The sequence below is a fragment of the Chrysemys picta genome, chromosome 1, assembly GCF_011386835.1.
Source record: "Chrysemys picta bellii isolate R12L10 chromosome 1, ASM1138683v2, whole genome shotgun sequence".
In the NCBI taxonomy this organism is placed as follows: Eukaryota; Metazoa; Chordata; order Testudines; family Emydidae; genus Chrysemys; species Chrysemys picta.
Window position 1 is genome coordinate 315732285 of NC_088791.1, and position 22708 is coordinate 315754992.

General features: G+C 45.4%; 1 protein-coding gene across 4 annotated transcripts in view; it reads right to left on the bottom strand.

Annotated features, from left to right (window-relative positions):
• RNF17 (ring finger protein 17) overlaps positions 1-22708 on the bottom strand; it is a 238012-nt gene that overhangs the window by 49414 nt on the left and 165890 nt on the right. For all 4 annotated transcript variants that reach the window (XM_042855146.2, XM_042855142.2, XM_008169321.4 and 1 more), the window contains one exon: positions 14170-14250. In XM_042855146.2, the coding sequence (XP_042711080.2) occupies positions 14170-14250 (81 nt within the window). The remainder of the gene's footprint in view (positions 1-14169; positions 14251-22708) is intronic.

Sequence of the window (22708 nt, forward strand, 5' to 3'; positions counted from 1 at the left end):
GGTTAAGGACTATTTAGAAAAGCTGGACATGCACAAGTCGATGGGGATGGATGCAATGCATCCGAGGGCGCTGAGAGAGTTGGCTGATGTGATTGCAAAGCCACTGGCCATTATCTTTGAAAACTCATGGCAATCGGGGGAGGTCCCGGATGATTGGAAAAAGGCAAATATAGTGCCTATCTTTAAAAAAGGGAAGAAAGAGAATACGGTGAACTACAGATCCATCAGCCTCGCCTCAGTCCCGGAAAAATTATGGAGCAGGTCATCAAGGAATCCATTTAGAAGCACTTGGAGGAGAGAAAGGTGATCAGGAACAGGGAACATGGATTCACCAAGGGCAAGTCATGTCTGACCAACCTGATTGCCTTCTATGATGAAATAATTGGCTTTGTGGATATGGGGAAAGCAGTGGACGTGATATACCTTGACTTTAGCAAAGCTTTTGATACAGTCTCCCACAGTATTCTTGCCAGCAAGTTAAAAAAGTATGGATTGGAAGAATGGACTATAAGATGGATAGAAAGCTGGCTACATCGTCAGGCTCAACAGGTAGCGATCAACGGCTCAATGTCTAGTTGGCAGCCAGTATCAAGTGGAGTGCCCTAAGGGTTGGTCCAGGGGCTGGTTTTGTTCAGCATCTTCATTAATGATCTGGATGATGGGATGGACTGCACCCTCACCAAGTTCACAGATGACACTAAGTTGGGGGGAGAGGTAGATACACCGGAGGGTAGGGATAAGGTCAAGAGTGACCTAGACAAATTGGAGGAATGCCCAAAAGAAATCTGATGGAGGTTCAACAAGGACAAGTGCAGAGTCCTGCACTTAGGACAGAAGAATCCCATGCACTGCTACAAGCTGGGGACCAACTAGCTAAGTGGCAGTTCTGCAGAAAGGACCTGGGAATTACAGTGGATGAGATGCTGGATATGAGTCAACAGTGTGCCCTTGTTGCCAAGAAGGCTAACGGCATATTGGGCTGCATTAGTAGAAGCACTGCCAGCAGATCAAGGTAAGTGATTATTCCCCTCTATTTGGCACTGGTGAGGCTACATCTGGAATACTGCGTCCAGTTTCGGGCCCCCCACTACAGAAAGGATGTGGACAAATTGGAGAGAGTCCAGTGGAGGGCAATGAAAATGATTAAGGGGCTGGGGGGACTTATGAGGAGAGGCTGATGGAACTGGGCTTATTTAGTCTGCAGAAGAGAAGAGTGTGTGTGTGGGGGATTTGATAGCATCCTTCAACTACCTGACGGGGGGTTCCAAAGAGGATAGAGCTAGGCTGTTCTCAGTGGTGGCAGATGACAGAACAAGAAGCAATGGTCTCAAGTTGCAGTGGGGGAGGTCTAGGTTGGATATTAGGAAAAACTATTTCACTAGGAGGATGGTGAAGCCCTGGAATGGGTTACTTAGGGAGGTGGTGGAATCTCCATCCTTAGAGGTTTTTAAGGCCCGGCTTAACAAAGCCCTGGCTGGGATGATTTAGTTGGGGTTGGTCCTGCTTTGAGCAGGGGATTGGACTAGATGACCTCCTGAGGTCTCTTTCAACCCTAATCTTCTATGATTCTATATCCCGAGAGACGGGAACATCATTCAAGTCCTTCAAAGAGTGGAGGGACTCATCTGTCTTTGTGGAGAATAGCTTGTTCTTATTGATGGGAAGGTCCTGGATGGAGGTCTGGACCTTCCTGAGGAACCCAGAGGATTGCAACCAGGACTCTCACTGCAAGGTGAGAGAGCGGGAGGATGCATCCGCTGCATCCACCACAGCATGGAGGCTAACCTTGGCCGTCAAGTGACCTTCCTCCACCAGGGCCTGGAAACACTGCCGTTTGTCCTGCAGCAGATCCTCCAGGAACTCTGTTAGGTTGGCATAGTTATTAAAGTCAAACTTCACTAGCAGAGCCTTCTTGTTAGAGATGTGGAATTGCATGGCCACGGAAATGTATGCCTTATGGCCCAGAAGGTCAAGGCATTTTGCTGCCCTATCCAGGAGGGTGGAGGCATGTGAGTGCTGTCTCGCCTGCTCAGTTGCTGCGTGCACCACTACTGAAGTGGGGGTGAGAGTGTTCCAGAAGAGGTGTGTGCGAGGGAAAAAAAAGTCAGCCCTTTTTGGACAGGACAAAGTACTGGCGTTCCAACCTCTTAGGTGTGGGGGTACATTGTACTCCACTTAGGAAGTAACAATCGGTTGCACACATACAAAATGGGAAATGACTGCCTAGGAAGGAGTACTGCAGAAAGGGATTGGGAGGTCACAGTGCATCACAAGCTAAATGAGTCAACGGTGTTACACTGTTGCAAAAAAACCAAACTAACCATCATTCTTGGAGAAAGTCCAGAGAAGAGCAACAAAAATTATTAAAAAAGTCTGGAAAACATAACCTATGAGGGAAGATTGAAAAAATTGGGTTTGTTTAGTTTGGAGAAGAGACGACTGAGGGCGGGGACACGATAACAGTTTTCAAGTACATAAAAGTTTGTTACAAGGAGAAGAAAGAAGAGAAAATTACTCACCCTGCACAGTAACTAATGTTCTTCAAGATGGTTGTCTCTGCGGGTGCACCACAGTGCCGGTCCCCATCTTGCACTGCCTCAGGCAGTTACATAGCACCGTGCGACCAACACTCTACTCTCAGTTCTGTCTCTACCGAAGTATTTAATGTGAAAACTCTGAAGAAGAGGGAGAGTAAGGGAGCACACACAGGGACAACCATCTCGAAGAACCTCAGTTACTGCACAGGGTAACTTTTTCCTCTTCTTCGAGGTGTGTCCCTATGGGAGGTCCACTTTAGGTGACTAGAGCATCTGATGATGAATGCTGCTCTAATGCATAACGTTGTCTGAATGTACGGGCTAACACCCAGGCTGCTGCTTTGTAGATGTTCATAATGGGTACGTTGTTAAGAAAGGCTATCAAAGCAGATAGAGATCTGGTGGAATGTGTGTGGGTCTCCGGTGGGGGCTGAAGCTGTTGTTGACGATAGCAAAACTCAATGCATCCGGAGATCCATTTAGACAGTCTCTGTTTAGATATGGTATCTCCTTTTGAGAGTTCTGTGATGGAGAAGAATAATTTTGGTGACTTTCAAAAAGTCTTTGTTCTCTTGATGTAAAAGGCTAGCACGCTTTGAATGTCCAGGGTGTGGAGTGCTGCTTCTTGTTTATTCCCATGGGGTTTTGGGAAGAACAATGGGAGATGAATGGGATGATACAGATGGAATGAGGAGGCAATCTTAGTTTAAGAACTTGGGATGCGTTCTTAAGGTCACCTTATTTTTGAAGAATGTTGTGCATGGTGGGCGTCCCACAAGGTCCCCTAGCTCCCCCACCCATCTGGCAGACATGATGGCGATGAGAGAGGCCACCTTCATTAAAAGGTGGAGCAGTGAATATGTCGTTAATGGTTCAAACGGTTGTCCAGTAAAGCCCCTAACATTAGATCATGGGTTCTCAATCTTCATTGCACCGCGATCCCCTTCTGACAACAAAAAATACTACATGACACCAGAAGGGGGCACTGAAGCCTGAGCCCCTCCGCCCCATGTGGTGGCGGTGGGGAGTTTAAGGGGGACAAAGCCAAAGTCCAAGGGGGCCTGTAACCTAGCCCTGCCACCCAGGGTTGAAACCCTTGGACTTCAGTCCTGGGCAGTGGGGCTTGGGCTTCAGCTCTGGGTCCCAGCAACTCTAAGCCAGCCCTGGTGACCCCATTAAAATGGGGTTGCGACCCACTTCGGGGTTCCAACCCACAGTTTGAGAACCGCTGAACTAGATTAAGGTCCCATTATGAAGTAGAGGTTTGCATTTTGGGGTAAACGTTATGAGGGCCCTTAAGAAAACGCTTGCTGATTGGGTGAGAAAAATCGATAACTCATGGTGGAACCTTTAATAGCTTTGAGGTGTACTCTGATTGAGCTTATGGAGAGACCCAATTTCTTAAGTTCCAATATATAGTCCAGTACACCAGAGGCAGAGGAGAGAGGAGACCACCAATGATTTGTTTATTTTGGCACCATATAGTGAATCTCCTCCATTTGTGTAGGTATGTTGAGTAGTTGGTCTAGACTATTTAACAGACTGTACCTTACTTCTCACAAAAAAGTCTATAGTTGGGAACTCCCAATGTTTGAATATATTCCGTAGTACTTGGAGGTCCAATTTCTCATTTGTGGTCCTGGGAGAGTTTTCCGCTTAGCACATCTGCGGTGGTTTTCTGGCATCCTGATATGTAGGAGGCTGAGATGTTGATGTTGTAACTGATGCACCAGATCCCAAAGTAGCATGGCTTCCGCGCCTAGAGTGTGAGAACATGCCCCCCTTGCCAGTTTATATAGAACATGCAAGCAACATTGTCTGTGAGGACCTTTATGGTTTTGTTCTTGATCATAGGTAGGAAATGGGAGCAGCCATTGTAAACTGCCTGTAGCTCCAGTAGATTTATATGTCGGAGGGATTTCGACAGGGACCAATGGCCTTGGACAGTGTCAGTGTGTTTAGTATGCCCCCCAATCTAGTAGGGAGCAGTCCTGCACAAACATTGTTCGGTTGTGTCCACCACTGTAGTGAGTCTTTTACTTTGTTTGGCATCGTGAGGCGTTCGTTTATACCATGTCTGTGCAGGACACAGACTGTCTGGACCCAGGCTTGCAGGTATTGCATATGCAGTCGTATGTGTTGGATGACGAACATCATTGCAGACATGTGGCCCAACAATTGTAGGCAAGTCCTAGCTGATGTCTGGGGACTGTCTAATGTTGTGGAGATCAAATTGAGTAACATCGTGAACGGTTGTTGGGGCAGAGAGGCTGTAGCCTCCAGAGAATTGAGGTATGCTCCAATGATCTCCAGTTTCTGCACAGGTGTTAATGTTGATTATTGTGCATTTATTCGTAGCCCTGGATGTGTGTAAAGAGTTACTGTGTAGCCCAAGATGCGTGAAAAGATTAGCTTCTAGTGCCTCATGTTGTTGATGCTTTCAGCAAACGATCATCCAAATAGGGGAATGTTATGATCCCTTGTCTGTGGAGGTGAGTCACCACCACCACGAAGACTTTCAAAAACAACCATGGGGCAGTGGATAGTCCAAAAGGCAGTACTTTGTACTGAAACTGGTCTGCTCCTAGAACAAACCTGAGGAACCTCCTGTGTGATGAATGTATTGTTATATGAAAATATGCATCCTGGAGGTTGATGGCTGAGAACCAATCCCCTTTTTCCAGGACTGGAATTATGGTTGCCAATGTGACCATCCTGAAGTATTGGATCTTCACAAATTTGTTGGGTTTTCTTATATCAAGAATGGGCCTCCATCCTTCAGTTTTTTTCTGGGTTAGGAAGTAATGTGAATAGAATCCCCTCCCTCTATGTTGTGTTGGTATGGTTCTATTGCACCTAGATGTATGAGGCGGTTTACTTCCTGTAACAGGACATGTTTGTGAGAGGGATCCCTGAAGAGGGACAGGGAGGTATGGTGGGTAGGGGGGATGGAGGTAAATAGGATGGATTAGCCATTTTCAATTATTTCTAATACCCATCTGTCTGACGTAAGGTCTACCAGGCTGGGTGAAATGGGGTCAGACAGTCTCTGAATGGATGGGAGGTAGCAGGTGTTTCCAGAACTCAAAACTGTGGGAATCTTGGACCAAAACCTCAAAATTGTTGTTTTGATGGAGGATGCTGTGATGTCGAAGGCTGTCGTCATCTTGCGGATCTCTGTCTCTGTGGGTCGTACTGCCTGCGTGGTTGTGTGTAAGGTGCAGACTGAAATTTTGTGATGCATAGTACTTGTCCTCTTTTTTCTTGTTCATAGGTGTGTAAATGCCCAGGGGACTTCAGCATCAGTCTGGAGTCCTTCAACATACGAAGGGACACAGTTTTAGCTGCAAATAGTTTACGGTCTTCAAACAGAAGATCCTTGACTGTCGATTGTACTTCTCTGGGAAAACCAGAGAGGTGTAGCCAGGATGCGTGTCACCTGACTACAACTGTGGCTACAGACCACGCTGCGGTGTCTGTGGAATCCAGTGAAGCTTGCAATGCTGTTCTAGCAAGAAGATGCCCCTCGGAGATGATGGCTCTAAATGCTATACCTAAAGGAGGTAGAGAAGGAACTGGGCGGGGGGAGGGTTGGCACATGGTGCTATGTAACTGCCTGAGGTGGTGCAAGATGGGGACAGTGCATGTGTAATCGAACCAGGCAGTGCGACTACAAATCTCTGATTACAAGTGCAGGGGTGCAAAAACATCTGAAGTGGAGCACCCACAGGGACACTACTCTAGGAAGAAAAATTGTTCTCTTTTATCTCTGAGGGTAGGACAAGAAGCAATGGGCTTACATTGCAGAAAGGGCAGTCTAGGTTGGACATTAGGAAAAATTTCCTATCAGGGTAGTTAAGTACTGGAATAAATTGCCTAACGAGTTTGTGGAATCTCCATCACTGGAGATTTTTAAGAGCTGGTTAGACAAAACACCTGTCAGGGATGGCCGAGATAATACTTAGTCCTGCCTTGAGTGCAGGGACTGGACTAGACGACCTCCTGAGGACTCTTCCAGTCCTACAATTTTACAAAGCCGGTGTGTGCCAGAATGCCCCTGCAGGCTAGAGGATTGTGTCGTTATAGGCAGCACGACGTGAGATGGTCCCCTGGGCTGAAGCATGTCCAACAGCTGGTGGGGTTGGTCCTGGATTTCCTCCAGGGATATGCCCAAGTCTAGAGCAACCCATTGTAACAGCTCTTGGTATAGGTGATGGTCATCAGAAGGCGAAAGGGCTAGAGGAATCAGAGCTTTGTTGGGAGAGAATGAGGTATTGTTGGGATCATTGATACTGGCTCCCAGTCCGTCTCCGCTTCTGGGTCTGAACTGGATGGTTCCGGTGCAGGAGCCAGGACGGACGGGTGTGAGGCCTGGGAAGGTGGACATGGGCGGTGGTATAGATCCCAGGGTTGTAGGAGCGCTGCCAGCTTTTCTGCTGCCCTAGGCGGCGGAAGGTCCCGCCCCGAAATGCCGCCGCGGTCGTCGCCCCCCAAATTGTAGCGCCCTAGGCAACCACCGAAGTCACCTAATGGGTTGCGCCGGCCCTCAGTGGCTGTGGCCAGGAGTCTGCTCTGCATTGGGACACAGGGGAGAAGAAGTTACTCACCTTGTGTAGTAACAATGGTTCTTTGAGATGTCCGTCCCTATGGGTGCTCCACTATAGGCGTGTTTGCGTCCCTGTGCTGATGATTGGAGAACTTTGGTAGCAGTGTTTGTTGGGCCTGCACACGTTCTCTCTTTGTGCTGTGCCACGAGGCTAGCCAGTGCGTGTGGGCTAACCCTTCTCAGTTCCTTCTCTACTATAGAGTCAAGACAAGAACTCCAAAGTAGAGGGGAGAAGAGGGTGTGTAGAGCACCCATAAGGACACATATATTGAGGAACCATTATTACTGCACAAGGTGAGTAATTTCTTCTTCAAGTAGTGTCTCTATGGGTACATCACTGAAGGTGACTCCTGAGCAGTACCACTTCTGGAGGGTTGGGACTTCAGAGTCAGGTCGGTTACAAATGACAGCACTGTGGAGCTGAAGATGGCATTGGAGGCGGAGTCCCCAATGATCACATAGTGTTTTGCAAAATTGTGGATTGACACCCACATTGCTGCTCTACAGATCTCTGAGATAGGGACATCCTTGAGGAAGGCAATGGATGAGGAGATTGACTTTGTGAAGTGTGTATGAATGGCATCTGGAGGGGTCACATTACGAACTTGGTAACCATGTCTGATACAGTTTGAGATCCACTTGGAAAGTCTGGGGTGATATTGCTGAGCCCTTGGATCTTTCTGTTGTGGAGAAAAAAGCCTCGGGGACATCCTGAAAGCCTTTGTCCTGTCCAGGTAGAAGGCCAGGGCTCTCCTGACATCTAGGATATGCAATAGAGCCTCTCTGTTGTTTTGGTGAGGCTTGGGGTAGAAGATTGGAAGGTGAATCAACTGATTCATGTGAAAGTGAGAAGTTACCTTAGGAATGAATATTGCATGTGGTCTGAGCATAACCTTGTCTAGAAAAAATACTGTGTAAGGAGGATGCATCATCAGAGCTGCTCTCTCTCCTATTCTCCTGTCTGAGGTAGGGAAAGCTGTTTTCATGGATAGGTATGTTAGTGAACAGGTGGTCATGGGTTCAAAGGGGGGCCTAGTCAGTCCTTTTAATACAAGGTTCAGGTCCCACGTGGGGGTCGGAAGTTGAGGCAGAGGGAAGAGGTTTACTATGCCCTTGAGGAACATTTCTGTAGCTGGGTGTGACAGCACTGAGTATGGATCTATAGGTTGGTGAAAGGCTGTAATAGTTGTAGGTGGACCCTGAGAGAACTCAGAGGTAGTCTGGACCATTTTAGGCTTAAAGCATGGTCTAGGATATGTGAAAGAATTGAGGATGCTGGGGAGATTTGTTGGAACGTGCACCAAATCTGAAACTTGGACCATTTCTCCAGGTAAGTGTGCTGTGTTGAGGACTTTCTATTGTGTAATAGAACCTCTTGTACCTCTCTTGAACAGGGGCTTTCTAGGTGTTGAAATCAAACAGGAGCCATACCTTGGGGTGGAGAATCCCCAGGTTGGGATGTAGGGTATGTCCTTTGCTCCATGAGAGGTGGTGTGGACTGGCTGGGAGAGAGATTGGTGGACATGTCGCTAGCTGTGACAGGTAAGGGTACCAGGTCTGTCTTGGCCAAGTAGGAGCGATCAGAATGACACGAGCTCTGTCCCTTTTTATTTTCAACAGGACCTTCGACAGTAGGGGAAGTGGAGAGAAGGCGTAGAGAAGGTCCCTGTTCCAGGGAAGGAGGAGAGCATTGCCTAAAGAGCGTTGTCCCATCCCTGCTCTGGACACTTCTTGTTTAGGTAAGTGGCGAACAGATATGTAGATGGTTTCCCCCTCTATCTAAATAGGTTGTGAAGTACTGACAGGTGTATCTCCCACTCATGGTCATGTGGGAATTTCCAACTGAGACCATATGCTATCGAGTTTTGTGTACCTAGGAGTTACGCCGCGGATAGTGCAACATTGTGGGAGATGCACCAATTCCATAATCTAACTGCTTCTGCGCATAGGGAAGGCGATCTGACTCCCCCCTAACGATTGATGTAGTACATACAGGAAATGTCTGTCAGGGTCTGTGTGTGTGATCCCATGATGAGCAGGAGGAAATGAGCACAGGCATTCCTGACCACACTCAGCTTGAAGAGATTGATATGGAGGGATATCTCCGTGGACAACCATTTGCCTTGTGTCGTGAAGCTGTTTAGGCGCATGCCCCACACTATGAGTTATGCGTTGGTGGTGAGAAGCAATGACTGATGTTTGTGAGAAGGGGATCCCTTTGCAAACATTGTCTGGGTCCTTCCACCACTTTAAGGAGTTTTTTTTTATCCTGGTGGGTAGTGCCAGGGATTTGGCCAACCTGTATTTGTTCGGTCTGTAAACTGAGCCAAACCGTATTTGGAGGCATCATCGCATGTGGAGCCTGGCATGAAGTATCACGGCTGTGCCTGCTGCCATATGTCCCAAGTGCTGGAGGCAAAACCTGGCTGGTATTTGTGGGCAGCTTTGAATGGTGTCTATGAGTGTGACTAAGGATAGGAACCTGAGTTGAGGTAAGAGTGCTCTGGCCTGTAATGCACTGAGGTTGGCCCCTATGAATTCCAGGCACTGCACTGGAGGGTTGACATCTGGATGTTGATCTGTAGACCAGTTCTGTAAACAAATGTATCATAGTATTGGTGACCTGATGAGCCTCCTAGAGAGATCAGGCTCTGAGGAGACAATTGTCCAAGTATGGGTAAATCATCATTCCTTGAGAGCACAAATGAGTGGCCACCACTGACAGAACCTTGGAAAATACCCACAGGGCCAATGGTAGCCTGAAGAGGAGTACTCTGTATTGGTAGTGGTCGTGTCGCAGAGTGAATCTGAAAAATCGTCTATGAGCCGGTAGGATCAAGATGTGAAAATAGGCCTCCTGGAGGTCGAGGGCCAAAAACCAGTCTCCCTGTTCCAATGCTGGAATGATCACTGATAAGGTGATCATCTTGAATTTTTGAGCCTTGACAAACTTCTTGAGAGCTCTGAGGTCTAGTGGGGGTCTCCAACCTCCCTTCCATTTGGTATTAGGACATAAGAGTAGAACCCCTTGATTCAGATGTTGAGGTATTGGTTCTATGGCTCCTATCTGGAGGAGGTGATCCATCTTGTGTCATAGTAAACTCTTGTTAGAAGGGTCCCTGAAAAGGGACCAGGAAGGGTGTTGTGGAAGGGGTTCAGACAATCTCTTGGACCCATCATACTGATGTTATCCATCCCCAGGCACTATGGAATGCCGCCAATTGGTGGCCAAATGGGTGTGGAACGATGGTTGGCTGCGTTAGTCAAGGAGAGTGGTCTAACCATGCCTTGACCTGCCCGTCAAAAGTGGCAGATGTAGAGGGCTGGGACAAAGATTATGGGCCAGATGGTTTCTGTTTCGGGAATTTCCATTTCTTTCTTTACAGCTCATAACGGTGCTGAGTTTGGTACTGAGACGTGTGTGATCTATGCTGGGATTGGGGACTAAATTGTCTCTTTTGTTCCAGTGTAGAGATACCCAGTGACTGGAGGGTAGCCCTGGAATCCTTCAGGGTGTGAAGGGAGGTGTCAGTCTTCTCGGCAAAGAGCTTTGTGCCCTCAAAGGGAAGGTCCTCAACCGTGAAGTGCACCTCATTCAGGAATCCTGGCAAATGAAGCCATGATGCTCGTTGCATCACCACAGCAGTGGAAATGGATCTAGCCCCGGTGTTGGCCATGTCAAGGGCAGATTGCAGAGATGTCTTTGCCACTAATTGGCCCTTCTGGATAATGGCCTTGAATGAGTCATGATATGCTTCTGGCATCTTTTCCCTAAAGTCATTCAGTGTCAAGTAATTTATGTAATCATATTTTGTTGTGAGGGCTTGGTACTTGATATGAAATTGTAGAGTGGTTGAGGAGTACACTTTTCTAACAAACAGATCAAGGCACTTCTAATCCCTGTTATAGGGAGAAGGCCTAGACTAGTGTTGTCGGACACAAGAGTTGACAGCGTCCACCATGGTGGAGTTGGGTGGCGGTTGGGAGAATAGAAATTCTGATTCCTTAGTGGGGACATAGTATTTTTTGCCCACTTGCTTGCAGGTCGGGGCCATTGATGCCATAGTTTGCCATAGTTTTGCTGGGTTTTAAATGGCCTCATTAATCAGAAGAGCGATCTTTGAGGAGGCCAAAGAATGGAGGATATCAAACAGTTGATGGTGGGTATCCATGACTTCCTCCAGTGGAATCAGGAGAGTGTCTGCCACCCTCTTTGTCAGTTCCTAAAAGAGATGAAAGTCATCTGCCAAAAATGGTGGAGAAGGCATGATGGCTTTGTCTGGAGGAGGAGAAGGAGGATATGGTCCTTGGAGTCACTTCCTCCTCGGTACCTGCTTCCTGTTCCTTGAAGTCTTGAGGAGGTTCTGAATCCCTGAATGGTGCGGCCCAGGGAGTGCCTCTCGAGGATTCTCAGGCAAGGCTCGGCACTCAAGAGGCATGTTGCGGTGTGCCGCCCAAGGGTCCCAATTTGGCGGCATATGGTAGGGGGGTGGTATAGAGCCTGGTGGTGCTCAGATCAGGACGATGGTGGTGGGGCTATCTGTGGGTATACCCTTGGGTTGTTTTGATAGTGAGCACCATATGAAGCTTGGGAGGAATACTGCGATACCTCTTCTGGCTTGCTGTCTGAACTGTTGCTGGAAAGCAGAGGAGCATGGCATGACCATGGGGATATTTCCCATGCTTGGCAGAGGCTTGGTGCAGAGGTCTCAGTATGGAGAGGAGGGGACTCCGGTGCATCTGGCATGTGGATGTCTTTTGAATGGCAGAGTTCTGCCTGTACCAATGGTCCTAGCATCTGAGGCAGTGCCAGGGAGACGGGATAGTGTCTGCACCGGTCGCTCCTGCGCCAATTGAGCCATCGCTGGCAATACCGATGCAGGCTCGCATACCAAGAGCGTCTTTTTAGAGGAGTGCTTACTCGTGTTCTTCAGTGCCGATGATTCGGTACCTGTGCCCATGAGTCCATGGGCTTGTCAGTGGTACCAATTACAGGCAGTTTCTGTGAGCCATGAGTGCCGGACTGAGATGCCTCAGTGCCGAAGATACGAAGTGAGATGGTGATTGCTTGCCGCTATTTTGGGGCTTGCTATGGGGGGGGTTCCTGCCCTCTTCTTAGAATATTTGAGAGAGGGGTCCGCAGCCTGCTTCTTCGACCCACAGCCCTTAGATGTAAAAGGCTGTGGGGAAGACTCACATCTACCATGTGACTGAGGTCAGAGAACTGCCTCTATGAAGATAACCTTCTGGCGGAGTGTTCTTGTAGTCAGGCTACGAGCATGTAGGACAGAGAATTCCGACTCCGAACATGCAGCGGTAAGAAGGAACTGAAGGAGTGTCGCACCGCACAGCCTCTTATAACCTCACCTGGAGCATGAGGCAAACGTATGATGCACATGTGGGTCAATGGAACTGACGTTGAAAACTTCCGGCTCATGTGGCACATGCACACCCACATTTGGAATACGAATAGGGACCATCACCCAAAGAAGAATTCCAAGTTGTGGTTCTTTCAACCAGCACAATAGCTTAACCCCCATTACACACTGATAGAGTTAGCAGTATACATATTAAAGCAAATTAGGAAACCAACATGGATTCTCTATCTGCTCTTGGGATGGTAGCATTGAAAATATGGCCTCTTTCCTTCCAACAAAGGTCTGGTTCTGTGTGTGCAAATACCCACCACACCATGGCAGCCAGACATTGCCTGTCTGAGAATGAGCCAGCATTTCACTCTCACATCTTACTTCTTAAGATGCCTAAGTATATCACAAGTGATTTGAAATGGCAATGTGTTTAATTTTTCAAACAGTATTAAAAATACATTTAAGCAAGACAACATTTAATCTGAACATTAACTGATGAATAAGGCTAAGATTTAGACATGAGTATTTTTAGAAAAAGTCATGGAGAGGTCATGGGCCGTGAATTTTTGTTTGTTTCCCATGACCTGTCCATGACTTCTACTAAAAATACCCATGACTAAATCTCTGTTCCTGAGGCCCCTTCGCTCTGGGGGCCCCCTGCTCCAGCGGTGGGGGGTTGACTGTACCCGGTGGCCCAGTGCTCCAAAGACCCTAGGACCGCTCTCCTCCAGGGCCGCCCTCAGGACCACTGCTCCAGCCACCCCCGGGACCACTGCTCAGGCGCTCCCTGGGGTCAGCCACACGGGGAGCGCCCAAGAAGTGAACCAAGTGGCTGGCCCCAGGGCCACTCCAGCAGCAGCCAGTCCTGGGGCAGCCCCAGGACTGTTGCTCAGGTGCTCCCTGGGACTGCTACTGCTCCGGCACTCCCCGGGGCCAGCTCCACCATCTGCTTTTGAGGCACACCCTGGGCCCAGCTGCCCAGGACCGCTCAAGCAGCGGCCGGTGTGGCTATCCCCAGCGATTGCCCAAGTGGCTGGCCCTGAGGCCACTCCAGCAGTGGCCGGTGCGGCTGGCCCCAGGGCTGCCCCCAGGACTGCTACTCTGGCGCTCCCCGAGGCCAGTCACACCGGCTGCTGCTTGGGCACTCCTGGGGCCGCTCCCAGGACCACTGCTCCAGCTCTCCCTGGGGCCAGTCACACCAGCTACTGCTCAGGTTCTCCCAAGCAGTGGCTGGTGCAGTGGCCTTGGGGTCGCTGCAGCTGTCACAGAGGTTGTGAAAAGTCATGGAATCCGTGGCCTCTGTGACAGAATCATAGCCTTACTCATGAGTTAAGGAGGGGTTCTAATGTTAGTACATGAAGGTACAAAGGACTCGTATAAGTCACAATGGTAACAGCCACACAAATACACTTTGGTATCTTTAAAAACTAACATTGAAAGCCTAAAAATTGTGACAGGAGTCACAGTTAAAGCAGAAATTATGTAATGTGCTGTCATTATGCTATCTATGACAAATTATCTCCTGAGCCAGGTAGGAGTTACTTTGTTCAGGAAAAGCAACTAGTTTTATTCCTTCCATCAAGTATGCCTAATATACATTAAAGGGAAAAAAACATTTAGAGTTTTATTCCTTATGTCTGAACATAAGTTAAGTTACCAGAAGATGTATTTTAACAACTCTCTTTGTCAGTAGTTCTTGAAGGAGTTCTACAGCATCCTGCTGCCAAATATTTCCAACCTAGTTAGTGAGAGGGGAAAACACAAAAAACTCAAACACTTCTAAATATCAACAAGCACAGTGCACTAAATCATGTACTCAGTATGTATTTTCACCATAATATTCTACAATACAAATGTCTACTTAATAAAACCCAAGACTTATTTGACTCTTTTCCTACAGTTAAGAGTTAGTGCACTATGTGGTATTAGCCAATACCCATATGTTAGTCGTAGCATACATCACATTAATAGATATTATGTACATGGTATTAATATAATATACATTATACATAGGTGGATAGTGGGAAGTTATGTTAAACGAATTAATTATACTCTTCCCACAATTCTTTCCACCCACATTAAGCATCCCACAACACTTTTTGCAAAGCTGAATTCAGTTTTGGCATAGAATATAGAATATTTGTCAAAGCAAAGCTGCATGAATACTTTGTACCGAGTACAGTTAGGGACTACTTACATGGCTCATTAACTTGTAATGTAATATTCAAAACGAGGTATGGGAAACCATAGGGAAGTACCAAGCACAAAGATGGCACACACTAGTGGATTAAACTTTAACTGATGTGTAAAGAGTTTTGTAACTTGTAAAACCATACTGTAAATACTACACCCCTACCTCGATATAACACAACCCGACATAACACAAATTTGGATATAACGTGGAAAAGCAGCACTCCAGGGGGGCGGGACTGCGCACTCCGGTGGATCAAAGCAAGTTCAATATAACGCAGTTTCACCTATAAAGCGGTAAGATTTTTTGGCTCCCGAGGACAGCGTTATATCGAGGTAGAGGTGTACTAGCTGAAACGTGTATCTTTGAAGCTGTAGCCCATAGGATTATTTTGCTAGCTATTATATCCTACTATTCCAGCCAGCAGTATCAATTAATGTGTTTCTTTTTCTGAAATTAATCCATTTTATTTTTATATTTTATTAGTATTAATTCCTTGGAATTTAGGATGTGTTGAGGCATGTGTTTCCTAATAAGTTTTGCTGAAATGCAAGAAGCCTACCGGCCTGTAAAATTCGGTAAGATCTGCTATATAGCAAAAAGTAGAATTAGTTATAAGTGTGTCAGCATAAAAGCTGGCAACCTTTGGCACAGATAAGAATGGTCCCTGAACTTTGGGGAACCAAAGGGAAGAACTATCCACATCACATCGCAGGTTTATCCGGCTTCTACAACCGGTTGGTAACTGCAAGGTACACCACAACTTGGAGCTCATCAAGAGAGCCTAGGTTGGCAGTTTTGGAGCGAGATAATTCTTATTAATATATTTAGAAAATAAGTGTCATAATCCACTAACCTATAGGAGAAGGGTACCCATAAATTTCTTAGGGTACAGAAATAAGATTTGGGCATAGTAGGTTGGGCCTGAATCACATAGGTCAGGATCGTATAAAATACCTTGTAAGGGAGCCCTTTTCTTAAACCTTCTTGTACTTGCTTGGAGTTAGTTTTTTTTTTCTTCTTAATGACTTCTTAGGGTCTTAAGCTCTTAAACTAAGTTCTACTTCTTAGATCTTTTCATCTATCTATTCAATCAGCTCAGCTTGTGCAGTATAATGTAACTACTCAACATTCCTAACCATTGGGGAAGCCAACACCATCGTGTAATCGGGTATGCTAGGAGTGAGGCTGGTCCTTCACCTCCTATTACCGGGCTCTCAAAGAAGGGTGTGAGTATGTTAAGTTAAGGTACTTATATTAGAAATGTTACCACCAGGAGTTTTGGAATTCTTTTACTGTTTTGCAGTTATAAGTTTCATTGCATTTCTTATTTTTATGTTAATGTCAATAAAGATTTTATCAATTTGGTATTGTCCTCAGTGTACGCGTTCTTGTCAAGCACCCCGAGAGTCCTCTCCCAATTTAGAGAACTCCCTGAGTTCTTGAACTCTGTAGTCTGAATTGGATAAGAACCTATAAATCTTCTGGTCGGATGTAATCAGTGGCGAGCCATAAAAGCTAACCCATCAAATTCAGGTCAACAAAGCACACCTTCTGGGTAAGCTGAACATGCGGCAATCTAAAAACTGCTTCCCAGGAGGAGGGTAGGTATGTCCTCCTTTTTGTATTATATTGTTTTGTCTTTAGACAATAAAGTTGAATAAATTTAATTATTTGGTCTCCTGAACACTTTTTAACAATGAACCACAAATGTAGTCAAACTGGCTATATCTTTTAGTCAATAGTGGCAATTCCTTGGTACAGTAGTGCTAAATTCTACAGAATACTGTATATTCTGCAGTCATGAGATGCAGAGACCATTCGAAATGCAAACTTTTTTTTTAACCCAATAAAAAGCCATTTGTGCATGTTTTCCCTACATATTTTGTATTGCTGCCTCTCTGTATGCTGTAGAAACATGTTATAAAAAAAGTTACCTCTACCTTACAGTAACCGGAGTTCTTAGGGATGTGTTGTCCATATGTATTCTACTGTTGGAGTGCCTGCACCCCAGGCACACAAGATTTGAGTCTTTTGACCAGCAGTGTACGTTAGGGCCGCACATGTACCCCTATGTGACTTCATGTTCCTGTACCAAGGCCATTAAGGTGACAGTAGGCCTAGTTGCCACTCAGTTACTTCGCCACTGTGCAATCCAGGTTTTATAGGATTCCATAGCAGCAGGGAAGGAAGATGGACCGTGGACTACATATAGACAACACATCTCAAATATAAGTAACTTCTTCCTTTCTTCAAGTGCTCATCCATTTTTTTTATATATATATATTTTCCACTCTTGTGACTAGAAAGCAGTGACTTGATGCGAAGGAGGTGGGTGCTGAGCTGGTGGATCTAGACTAACTAGTTTGTAAGAGATTTTAATACAACCCAAAACTCATTTGAATAGCCTTTGGGTTGATAATCAGCAATGCCAGAATAAGCTTAGACAACTACCTGAAAGATTTGGTCCTTTGCAAATAAAAGGAAAGAGGTTTGTGAACATCTAAAGTATGCAGCCTAACCTCTCCTTGATTAGAATATAGTTTAGGGAATATATTGGTGGGTGAATCATTTGGTTTAAATGGAAGTTTAACTACTTGAGTAAGAACTTGAGATGAAGTCTGAATGATACTTTATCCCTATGAAAAACTGTATAGGGAGGTCTTTCTGTGAAAGGCTATATTCACACACTTCTTTTGACAGATGTACAATTGCTATAAAAAAGGAAGTCTCCATAGATAAGCATAATAAGGAACAAGTTGCCAGGGGTTCAAATGAGGATCCAATTAAGCCTGTCAAAACCAAATGAAGATCCCATGGGGAGGGAGGTTGTGTTACTGGTGGAAAAACCCAAACTAGGTACTTATGGTATTTAACCATAATGAGATGGGGAAAAAAAAAACTAACTCTTGATAGGAGGATGGTATGCAGAAATGGCTGCCAGGTGTACTCTGATGGCTATTTAACAATCCAAAGTTCTTCAGTGAAGTAAATATTCCAAACGCAGTTAAAAATAAGTCAATGGGTTGCAGGTGACACTGTTCACACCAAATCCCACATCTCTTCCATTTAGCTGCATAGGTTTGTTTGGTGGAATTTTTCCTACTTTGTATCAAAATATTTTGGACATCCAAAGAACAAAACCATTTATGAATGATATCCATCCAATAGCCAGGCTGAGAGATAAAGGGAGGCTGGGTTTGGATGCAAAATCTTCCTTTTGTCTTGAGATATCAAATCTGGTAAAAGACGTAAAGGTTTTGGTGAATAAAACAATAAGTTCAATCCTAAGTATCAAAACTGCCTCAACCACCCAGCCCCTATCATGATGATCCTGCAGCACCTTGTCTGTTCTTTCCAAATACCCTGGGAATTATCTGGAACAGAAATCGAGACACTTTTTGTTGTTTATTACAAGCAGTTCTAATGATCGATGACCCCATTCCTGGAATATAACTGTACAACCGAATCTTTGATCATCCACCCATGGTCTGCTAGAGCACTTTGCAGACTGAGGAGATGTATTGCTCTGAGAGATACATGATGCAATATGCACTGGTTCCATAGCCGAAATGCTTCCTGACACAGCAGAGATGAGCATGTCCTTCCCTACCTGTTTGTATAAAGCATAGCTATGGTGTTGGTTATCAACTGGTCAGTCCTACTCTTGATTAAAGGATTGAAGACAGCACAGGCTCTGTGAACTGCTCTGAGCTCTAACATATTTATGTACAATTCAGTCTCCTTGCAAGTCCATTGGCCTTGTGTCTGATGACGGTCCAGGTGCATTCCACTCCCCATCCCAAGAGGAACTCATCTGTCACCAAAGTCTTACTGAGAGGGGTGAAGAAAAAGGTACAACCTTGCACGCCTAATTGAGGTCTTTCCACCAATTTAGTGATATAAGATTTGTGAACGATCATCAGAGACATATCCATAAGATGCTTTCTCAGCATGTATGCAAACTCTAGTCAACCCTGCACACAACGCAAGTGTAATCTTACATTCTGCATGACTAATGTGCAGGAAGCTACATGTCCAAGCAGACACAGAAAAGTCCAAACGGTTGTATGTGGATCTTTTTGAGGCTGATTGGCAAGACTGGACAGACTCAACAACAGCCAGAGTTTACCTGTCCAAACAAGGTAAATTTGTTATCTGATAAGTTTCTGCTAGCAGCTTCTCTCCAAATTAATTACTCATGGGCTAATGGCTCCCAAAGGTGGAATTCAGAGGCCGTCCAATGTTATTGGTGGAGGCTCTGGGACTTGGGTCCACCCTTAAGCTCAGACCGCCAGAAGAGTTCCTCCACAGCTGTAGAAACACTCCAGCAACCAATTATCAGCATTAAGACAACTTGGTATAATGTATTAAATTAACCATCAGACAATATATGTCTAAATGTTCCTTTGAAGAAAAATTTCAGTCCATATTCTAGTCATTTATATGATTAGGGTGAGTTGCATTCAGAGAAAAGCTACCAACAGAAAGCAATGATCAACTAAGAGATTACTCAATCTGTTGCACAACTTCTCTCCTCATTCATTACTCATGGGAAGTAGCAAGCAGTGAATCACAAAAGCAGATATTGCCAATCTCCTCTTCCCCATCCATTTTGAGGGACACCTCAGGAAAGGCTGTTACTCCACCACCTGTTGTAACTTCTACAGTTCCAAGATACACAAGATGTTCCTATCCTTAGATAGAAACCTTTTCCTCTGTATAAGTTACTGCCTAATATTGAAGAAGGTAGGGTGGCATCCAATTCTGTACTTGAAGGGACTCATCAAAACCTTCATCTGTTGCTTCAAGTTCAGGAGGGTAACACTGGCCTCTATAATTCATCTTTAGATCCACACAAATGGTTTACGACTCTCAACCCACAGGATGAATACTTCTGCATGTTTCCATACATTCACCATGCAGGAAGTAATTAAGATTTCAGGTGAGATAGAACCATTACAATACAGAGTCCTTCTATTTAGTCTCTTTACAGCACTGAGAGTATTCACCAAGGTTATAGCTGTCTCGTTAATAGGCAGTGCCATGAATGGAGAATATCCAAGAGTTTAGGAGAGGATTCTTGTACCTCTTCAACTGGTATTTTGAGAATCAGCTATTTGTCTGAACAGGTCCTGAAAGCTCTTGTATTCACCCAGTTGGGATGGGACCACTGCTGCATCTGGGAAAGAGGATGAAACAGCTGCTGGCATTAAATGATCCTCTGGTTAAGAATGCTGCTGCTCAAAAAATTCCTCACGGGGCTCAGGTTCATGTATTGCATTTTGAGACATCCTAGATTCCTGACATGGAGTAGGAAAAAAGGATCTCTTCCTATGAGGTGGTGCAGCGGTGTGATGTCTAGGATATTATTCTCATCCCCCCATTCCCTGAGAGACCTAGACCCAAATTAAGCCCTCCCCTCTCTTTTCAGATCGATAAGGGCCCCTTGGGGAATAAATAGGGGATCCTTCCCCACTGTGTTGTGAGCCATTAGATGAAAATGCACATTGTTGGGGGACTGCTGAAGCTTCAGCACTAAGATGTATAGTGCTCCTACATGACATTAGCCTCTGAGATAGAATGCATCAGTTTTCGGGTCCTTTGATATCACATACTTCCTCGGTACCAAGAAGGGCAGAGCTGTAAACCTTGATGCAGGAGAAGCAAGAATTGAGCTCAACAGTGCCAATATACCTAGTAGACGCATCTAGTGCAGAAGTGAGTAGCATCAAGTACTGATAAGGCTGGCACTACAATGATCATCACTGACATGATGTTCAATGCTGAGGTGATAACTGAAGCCTTGGCCCCGATGCTGGAGACAGCAGATTTTGATTCCACAGGGTCAACGTGCCCTCAGAGCTCCTGTGGTACCCAGTTTGGGTGGTGGAGTCACTGTAGAGCAGGAGCAGTGAGATGACTTAGACATCCTCTTATTGGAATCTCCTAGTGGGGGGTTGCCCCTGCTCTTCCCAAAGAAAGTGATGCTCCTTTTTATCTAAGGACTTAGGTTTTTCAGCCTTACCTGAGTTCAAAGCCACCAGTCTTTGTAGCTGACAGGGACACTCCTGGACTGGGTAGAACTTGAGGGGGTTTTCCCTGCTCAGATCAAAGGCCCATAGAGTGGCCTAACAAAAATATCCTTAGAATATGCCTCACTAGCTTTCAAGGTAATTTTAGGAAAACTACTCTCATACTGTATATTTATCAGCAATATATGCTTTCCCTAAACAAGAGAGAGCATCTTGTGTATCCATCAAATATTGGAATTGCCACTTCACAAGTCTCAGGAGACTGACTTCGGGTGGGACATTATGGAATCTCAGTACTGGGAAACTACAATCAAAGAATAAAACAAAAGCAATAATGAAGTAAAACTTCCCAAAGAAATAAAACTATTAGACTGCCATCAGACAGCTACTCTATCTAAAACTAACTAATATTAATAAGTACACACTTTATTTACAGATAAGACAGAGTGAAGAGTAAAGGCGTGGATACTGAAGAGCTCAATCTCGCAGTCTCAGGTAGTGAGAAGGAACTGAGTGGTCACTGGGATTGGTCTGCCCTTTATGCCCTCAGTATGGGAGTACAAGGACACAGGGTATGTCTACATAGCCCATGGCAGCAAGCCTCCCACCTAGGTCGATCGATTCAGGATAGCAGGCTTCAGGTTCTAAAACGGTGCTCTACAAATATCTGTACAGACAAGCTAAATATAATAATATATGGAGATATACCTATCTCCTAGAACTGGAAGGGACCCTGAAAGGTCATCGAGTCCAACCCCCTGCCTTCACTAGCAGGACCAAGTACTGATTTTGTCCCAGATCCCTAAGTGGCCCCCTCAAGGATTGAACTCACAACCCTGGGTTTAGCAGGCCAATGCTCAAACCACTGAGCTATCCCTCCCCAGCTCCGGCTGCAGCTTGGGCTCTAAAGCCTAGGGAAGGCTCTGAAGCTCAGCCCTAGCCACAACTTGAAACCACGGTCTATATGTACAGCTATTTTTAGAGCACAAGTGTGAGCCCTGCTACCCCAACTATATTGACCTGGGCTGGGAGGCTTGCTGCTATGGGCTGTGTAGACATAGGATTAGGGTACAATGTCCACAATTATCCAAAAGACTCCAGTTTCTAGTGCATGGGACACATGTACACCAAGAGTGGAACACATATGGACAAGCACTCTATGAAGAATTAGGAGGCTCTGAAACAGAAGTTAGGGTCAGTGTGCTATACTTTCTTTTGACAGCTGGAAGGGAGTGGGGGTGAAAGCAATGGGTTAGACCAAGAAGAAAGGGGACAGAGAACAAAGAAAGGGGAAGAGAACAAACATCTCCCCCAATAGTGCATGAAGATTTAGTAATATTTATGCATTTCTGTTTAGATTTAGTCTTATTATATATAATAATTGTTATAAATAATCAGTCTTATTGTGCTTATTTTATCTTGCTGATATAAACAGGCTTCATTCTTAATAACTTTGGAAATATAAAAATTACTGAACACCAGCTGACTTAAATTGCATTCCTCTTTCTGATGTTCGGCTCATGAGATGATTCACTAGAGGTCTTTGGGACAACAACTATGGTGAAATGTGTTTGAGAGTGCCTCTAACTGTACATGAGAAAAATACACATATACGTAATCACTTATTTACATGCATAATCAAGCTGGTTGGAAGATCTTTGAAACATTTTTCGTCAAAGCCAAAATATCGGATCACTTTCAGACCTGAGCTGAAAACCTGACCTTTTCAGTCCAAAACGAGACATTTTGACACTTCCATTTCACAAAAATGGAATGAAAATAAATGTCAATACCTAAAAAGGTGTGAAACAGAAGTGTCATTTTCTGGCCAGCTCTAACAAATTACCATGATTATGCATGTAATTGTGGATGTGCCTAATTAAGAAAATCTAGTCCCAAATGTGTAGAATAAAAGTGTGTGCATGGGGGAGGGGGGAAATGGGTGGAGGGGATGGAGAATGAGAAGACAG